The 7,341-nt window shown below is 41.9% G+C and overlaps 1 protein-coding gene across 3 annotated transcripts; it reads left to right on the top strand.

The window, feature by feature from the left end:
* Positions 1-200: 200 nt before the first annotated feature.
* e2f3 (E2F transcription factor 3) lies at positions 201-6,821 on the top strand. Of its 3 annotated transcripts, none has more exons than XM_030412940.1 (7): positions 201-569; positions 2,108-2,219; positions 3,623-3,863; positions 4,224-4,352; positions 4,592-4,706; positions 5,331-5,517; positions 5,643-6,821. In XM_030412940.1, the coding sequence occupies exons 2-7, from the start codon at positions 2,189-2,191 to the stop codon at positions 5,915-5,917; spliced, it is 978 nt and encodes a 325-aa protein (XP_030268800.1). In that variant the 5' UTR covers positions 201-569; positions 2,108-2,188; the 3' UTR covers positions 5,918-6,821. The 3 variants fall into 3 exon arrangements, with proteins under 3 accessions (XP_030268800.1, XP_030268801.1, XP_030268799.1); XM_030412941.1 differs by having other exon boundaries at positions 210-618; XM_030412939.1 differs by lacking the exon at positions 201-569 and adding an exon at positions 1,541-1,693.
* Positions 6,822-7,341: the final 520 nt, after the last annotated feature.

Genomic DNA, 7,341 nt, shown 5'->3' with positions numbered 1-7,341 from the left:
ATAATTAAATCATTGTTATATGTTGTTTCATTTGTAAAATTGTAAAAGCAGGACATACATTAACATTATTCCTTATTTTACTGTTTATTTTTGTAAAATTACCCACTTTGTTGCAGAGCTCTGTAGCCATTGGTCGGCTATCACTACGTCACACGTACACAGTGCCCTTTACGCATTGACGACCAATAGTAGTTCACATGCTAATGTGGTTTAAAACTGTAGCGGGGAAACTTGAGTCTCGCACGTATAATGTATTTATACATTCTCTGCGTTATTAAGAGAGGTGATAAACAGGATGTAGATGGATACATGCTGCTACACAGTGTGCATGCGGTGGAAAGGAAACACAAGATGAGTGGAGAGGTTTCCTGTGTGCGGGAGACCTCTGTCAAGATTCACGCAGGGTGTTTCGAGAATAGCACGCCTTCCGGACCAGAAGTACTCCGTGTACCCTGTTTAGGACCGTCAGAGTGGAGGCCTATTCCCCCGAGCTGAGTGACGCTCAGAAGTACGGCACACTCCCCGGGCTCCTCACAACCGGGACTGGGCAGGAATCCAAGCCCGCTCAGGTAACGTCAAGGGAAACAGTTGAGGTGGAGCTGGGTCAACTTGAATACGGTATGTCAACATGCTAGGTGGTCGCTGGGTAAAATCCCGCACCATACGCGTCCATTTTAATTTCGCATAACATCGCCTATTTCATGTGGATCCGAACAGTTAACGTTACAAGCGGTCAACATTTATGGAACGCACATTAGCCGCTTTGACGTTAGCTTTACGACACATCTGGGCGAGTTTATTATTTAGCTTCCTCTCCGGGCTTGTCCCTCGTGATGGGTTCTTTAAAAAAAAAAAAAAAAACACATGTTGTATGCCTGGTGACATGTTCTTGCATGGTTTACCGAATAAGCCACCCGGTGACACGCAAGGCCAGTGTTTTTTTCTCTGATATTAGCGCCATTCGTAACTCAAAATGCAACTTTAGTTAGCCGCGTCAAGCGCGCGACGTTTGCATTGGTTGTTGGCGGAAGTACCCATCTTGTCTTCAAAATAAAGGCAGATTGTTATTCAAAATAAACTGTACTGCATGTGTTGTAATTTGGTAAAAATGTACTAAAATTACTGACTGCCTTGTATAAGAGAGTTTGGAAAGGGCGTGGGACATTCATGAGTGAATTACAACCCGTAATACAAGTGTAGGTGTTCATGTGGACTGTGTCTTTTGTTGGGAACATTTTATATTAACACTTTTTGCTAATGTAAAATCACGGTTTTTCCTTTAATCAAATCCAAAGCTTGGCAGTGGTATGGGTTGTGTATTTTCTGGACTTAGACTGTGTATAAGTCTGTATTGATGTTTACTCATACATTGACCACTAAATCATCGCTCTATACTACTGTCTTTAAACACTATGCTATTGATATAATTATGTTCCATCCAAAATCCCTGATTTGTGTAATCATAGTTGTTTAAATAAGAGTAAACGTACGATGGCGTGCTTTTATTTTGGTGATGTAAATGTTGGACTCTACGGCTACATTTCTGTATTTCCGGTAACTTTCATATTGTTTTACCTTTGGCTGAGGCATCACACCGCGCCTTGTCGGGACATACTTTTGCACACTTTGGTCTTCGGGTTTAGCACACGCTGACAGCGCTCTTTAACTGCCGCTTTTCTCAGGGAATACACTGGTAAGGGGGTGACTGTAATCTGTAATGTGTTCATGTCTGCCTGAAGCGAACTACTGCTCAGGGCCTCTGGTGAGCATGGGAGGGGGATGGGGAGGTGTTGCTCTAACGAGCTAAACACACTGGTGAGGGAAGCTAGCTTATATCCCAACCCCCAGGTAATAACAATCCTCTAAAACGACGAATAGCCAGCTCCAGGTGACGGAATTAACTTAATATTTCACGAAGAGGCTAATGCATTACTTCTGATTACATGCTGCTCCAGGCACAAGTGAATACAATGGATTCTTGACAAGTTAATACTGTATTGCTGCCCAAGATGGCTGCCCTGTTAGCCACAGGGTTCAATGAGATGGGTGCAAACTAAAAGTCTAAGTTGCATGACCATTGTGAGTAAATATGCCTTCTTTCTCTCAGGCAAAAAGAAGGCTGGAGCTCGAAGTCGGTGACCCCCAGGACCTTCAGGATGGTGATGGGCCTGCCAAAGCCAAGAAGCAGATGGCCTGTCAGTCTCAAAGTGGAGGAAAGGGTGAGACACTGTACTGTAGGGTTTCTTGTACTGAATGCTTCAGTGCTGGGTGATAGAAGTTGCAGATACCAGCCTGTACTTCAATATTTTTTGTGTGACAAACCCTCAAACATTTATCGGACCCGCTCAAATTTTGTTCAACACACACAGTCAGGGGAATGATGATAACCTACAATGCCATAAGTGGTCTTTGCTGGTGTTTAACATATCCACATCCAATGGTGCAAACTGAGTTTAATGGCCTGGTGAGCTAGTTTGTGATTTGGCACTGTGTGTACATGTGCAACATCCTCTTCACGGTTGTTTTTGATAATTTGTAATCTGTTGAAAGCTTCCCAAAGTTTGCCATTTGGCCTATTTCAGACCAAATCAGACATTGCGATGATTTGGGCTGGCAGGGTTGTGCAGTGGTGTTGCGGAACCAAACTGGGAGTATATCACATCACTCTGTGACCTCTAACTGCATTTCTCCTGGTTTCTGGCACCCATCGGAGGAGCACCACTCTCTTCCAGACAGGCTTTTCCCGGAGGATTTCTCCCTCCCTGCTGTGGTAGTCTCCTGGCAGCACGTTGTTTTTTGAGGCAACTCAGAGCAGTTTTGCAGACCTCTGAATGTTTGTGCCATGCCTTTTGTGGCCCCATGACGGTATCTGATTCACCCAGACACTGAACAAGCCATGTCAACTAGCTCCCTTAAGAGAACATGAATAACTTCAATTATGAATACGATAGTAGAGTATAGTCTCAGGATTGATTTATACATTTTGTGTAAAAGGGTTTGACAACAATTAAAGTTGACTAGCTATTGTGATTGCTGGTCATTGCAGTACAGTATCTTGTAACATTGCTTTTCTCCAAAAGTTCATTCTGTTTCAACTTTTCACTACAGAGCTGCTACATGTTTTTATCAGCAACACCAGCAATAAATGGGAGGACTGGTGCTATCACCACATCTGTTATGGTCTGAACCAGGATTTAGTATGCACCGTTTTTCTGCAGAATCTTCTTAGTTCATCAAACTTAAACGAGGTCCCCCTTATATTGCGAGTGAAATTCAGTCCCCTTGATGGACTTTTGAAACACGGTTTCTGGTATTAATTTAAGTAACTTTTCCTGAGGCCTGTTTTCCAAATTCTTTGGCAATCCACTCTCACATCCAGTTTAAAATGGATTTATGATGATGAAAGAGTGTCAAATGTCCTATGACATGGGAATTGTGAAAGCATTTTGATTTTATTAGATTGAATCGTAGTGTAAGGCCTAAGGTCTTTCCCTGCATCCACTCCAAGTCAAAATGAGCACACTACAATATGACATATTACATTGGATATTGGAAAAATTAAAGGATCATAAAAAGAGTCATCACAAATTTAAACTCTGTCAATCCTCACCCCTTTTTCCAGCTCCCGCCCCCAGTCCCATAGCACGCAAGGCCCTGTTTGACAGGTCACGTCTTGACACCTCACTTGGTCGCTTGACGCGGCGGTTTGCGGAGATGATGATGCGCTCCGCTGACGGTGTGTTGGACCTAAACACAGTCGCTCAGGAGCTTGGTGCCCCTAAGAGACGTGTCTATGATGTCACCAATGTCCTGGAAGGAATCCAGCTCATCAAAAAGAAGTCGAAGAACACCATTGAGTGGTTGTAAGTATGAGAGGATGTAACATGTAGTGTAACATGGTTGTTCAACTCAAATGTGCACATTATATCTGCTTCTGCTTTGCCAGTGTCTTTTGTTGAGAAATATTTTTTATTTTTTAGAAACCAACTTAACAAGTGAAAGTCAATTTAAAAGATCTAATTTAAGACTGGCAGGTAACAGCAGGTTAAACTGCCATTAACACTACCTCTGTTATGTGTACAGTTAGTGTTATTGTTACTTCTAGTTCTTACTACTTCTCCTATTCATGATATCATAAGGATTGGTAAAGTTTACGGTCCAGTTTGATGTCTGAAGTTTGGTCTGGAGTTAATCCTGTGCTGCTGCCGGATGTGTGTGCACAGGGGCGGTCGTCTGACCGGACTTATAGATGTCGAGCTGAGGGCTCTCGAGGAGCAGGAGAAGAAGCTGGACGAGTTGATCCAAAGCTGTACGCGGCAGGTTCACCAGATGTGTGAGAACGGGCATCAGAGATATCCTTTTGCTTGTGAGTAAAGACTACCCAATTCTGTTTGGCCGATTAGATTTACCCTAAGTATAATGGGAAAATGATGCGATTTAATCCAAACCAACAGCTTTTGTGTCTTGGTGAGGATTGGACGGCTGAATGTGTGTCTTATGATGTGTGTTCGGGGTTTGGTCATTGAGTTTATTCCCAGCTGTACACAAACACCAGCCTAGGTTGAGTATGTTCCCTAACCTTGAGGATCACATTTGCCTACTTGACTTACGAGGATGTCCATGGGATTCCCAGCTTTAAAGAACAGACTGTGATCGTGATCAAAGCCCCCGTGGAGACAAAACTGGAGGTGCCACACCCAGAAGAGGTAAATCTTTCGACATAATAGGATAATTCCATTTTTTTCTTGTTACAAATCTGTCAATATTAAGAAATTAAGATAAATGACTTGCATCCTTTTCGTTAATTAATTAATCAATTTGAAAGAATGCATGCTAGATGTTGACAACAAAATAAGAGGGTGTGCTCTGCTGTGTTATTAAAATCCAGCAGTGAGAGCACGCTCTCTAGTTAATTTCGAAGGGATCCATTATACAAGACGCTGAGCAGGAGCAGGGTTTTTATTTTCTTCGCCACAGAGTTTGTTTAACGTGTTCAAGGCTGCGGTGTGTGTTTGTTAGCGGTTTTCAGCTGACCACTGCTCCAATCCGGTTGCATTATGTTATGTCTTGTGTCGGCATAAAAAGTTATCACAATAGTAATCCAGTCATTAAATGAAAAAAACAAAACAATTTGAACAATTGTTAACAGATTCTGAATTGTGGGTGACTAGAATCTTGATTCTCATGGGAATCGATATATTTCACCAACTGCTATATCCAAAAATGTAACATTTTTCCTCTCTGCATCTTCTCATGACACTGTATGTTTCCATTGTAAGCTTATAAGCAAAGACCATTTCATAAAAGCACTCTACTTATTCTGTGCTCAGAGCCTCCAGGTACACCTCTGCAGCACACAGGGGCCCATTGAAGTGTTCCTCTGCTCTGAAGAACCAATCCCTATGGACGCCATAGACGGCTGTTTAGCTAAGGACAGCCACTTGTACCCATCAACCAACAGGAACGGCTCAGCTCCCTTCTTGCCTTACTCGTCCTTTGTCCAGGTCTCTTCCAAAGGTGAGTCTTTCTTTAGTAGAGGAAGAAGAATTTCTTACCCTTCATTTTAGATTGTCCATTTTGCTTTATATATATTTTTTTGCTTGCCCTATGTCTCCTCATCAACAATTCTTTAATCTTTCCAGACAATGCTAAGCCTACTTCTGGAATCAATAGTATCTCAAACCCGTCACTTGAGCAGACACAACACTCATCGGCTACCATCAACGCTTTTTCCCCCATGCCTCCCTCCCTCCATACCCCCTCTCAAGATCAACAGAGCTTCGTAACCCTCGCTCCGCCTATGGCGTTCTCTATGGATGGCAAGGAATACCTCCTGAGCCTGACTGAGGATGAGGGCATCACTGACCTCTTCTCCTCTGTTGACCTGGACCAATTGCCCCTGGATATGCCTGTCTGAAAAGCCAATTGGGAAATGCATTAATTTTGGAGGCATTGGCCATCTTCCCATGAAGAGGATATGTGTGTCCAAAGTGGATACAATAACAGAATGATTTTTTTTTCCTTTTTATATATTACATTTGCATCTCATGGACGATGCAACGGGGATTTACTGACTCTCAAGTATCAGGAGGAGGTTATCCAAACCCATCCCATTGGCGTTGTCTTGGAAGAGCTGTACATTGGAAAGACAGAGTGAGATGTTTTTATGGATTCCTTATTGTCTTTGACTGACCTGGATGTTGTTTGACACTTTGTCTCAGACCTTTAATCGGTTACACCTGTGTTTCCTTCCTAAGTGCCCTTCTTCTTTAAGTCTCAACTCAGGACTTATTGTTGAACAGTAATGTCATGACATCCTGTAGTGACAGTGTTGAAAGTCTTTACAGAGGATATTTTGTATCATGATCACAGAGGACTCTCTCAACAAAGCCTGATGATTTGGACACTTGTGTAGCATTTAAGACGTGTTGATTAAAAGCATTAAAAATGTAAAGTGATCCTCATGTATTGTGTTGGCTGTGCTAGAAGGACTGCACTGATCCAGCTGTTTATCACTTCGTACAGATTCAGTTATGTATACTCTGAGTATCGTCTGAGAATGGGCAGAAGTCTTATTTCAGTGCTGGCAGTTTTGCGAGGCCAGGGATTTGTGTCGTACTGCAATCTGTGTCGGCAGCTTGGTATGACTTAATGAACTGACATTTGGCCACAAAAAAAATGATTTTAGACCAATGTTGTGCTACAAGATATATCTATCTCAATTTTTTGAAATCTTTTTAAAGCACTTCATGAATCCTAGGACTTGGCGACAAGGTCACAACATTTTTTTTTACCAAATACATCCATTGATATTACAATCATTTTGTAGTGATGAGTATTGGTGATGTTCTCAAAATATTATATTGTATATTAGTATTAAAATAAGTCCAACAGTCTGATAAGTTAAGAAAACCAAAAAAAGTCAAGGAAAAACCCTTGTGTCATATGATGATTGAACAGTATCCAAAATCTGAGAAGAAATGTGACTTCATAACGGGAAACAATATAATATTGATGTATAACCAAGCGCCAATCTGAGTAATGAGACGGCGTCATCATCAAACTAAATGTCCATAGATCACTTCATGGCTGATACTCAGCCCATTTATTGAATGAATCCAGTTTTCCACTTCATGGTTTGCTCTTTAATGCGGTTGCCCTTAGTTTGTCATTTGATTTCTAAAATTCTTCTGCCATTCAGAGTGGTTCGTCTATCAGCTTTATTGTTTAATCTTCCATACATGTCGGCCTATAACATGCAGGTACAGTAACCCAGCCTGTCTTCACCCTCGTAGCTGTTTAGAGGCCTGGAACTGATAATGTACTAAACAACTAAAAGCA

This window comes from Sparus aurata, chromosome 3 (genome assembly GCF_900880675.1).
Source record: "Sparus aurata chromosome 3, fSpaAur1.1, whole genome shotgun sequence".
NCBI lineage: Eukaryota > Metazoa > Chordata > Actinopteri > Spariformes > Sparidae > Sparus > Sparus aurata.
This window is presented reverse-complemented; position numbering and strand designations above follow the sequence as displayed.

Bases quoted from the DNA above. Each gene is read 5' to 3' on its own strand.
- e2f3 (XM_030412940.1), top strand. From the start codon at position 2,189: ATGGCCTGTCAGTCTCAAAGTGGAGGAAAGG. The intron at 3,864-4,223 runs GTAAGTATGAGA...GTGTGTGCACAG, and splicing joins AAGAACACCATTGAGTGGTT to GGGCGGTCGTCTGACCGGAC. The intron at 5,518-5,642 runs GTGAGTCTTTCT...TAATCTTTCCAG, and splicing joins TGTCCAGGTCTCTTCCAAAG to ACAATGCTAAGCCTACTTCT.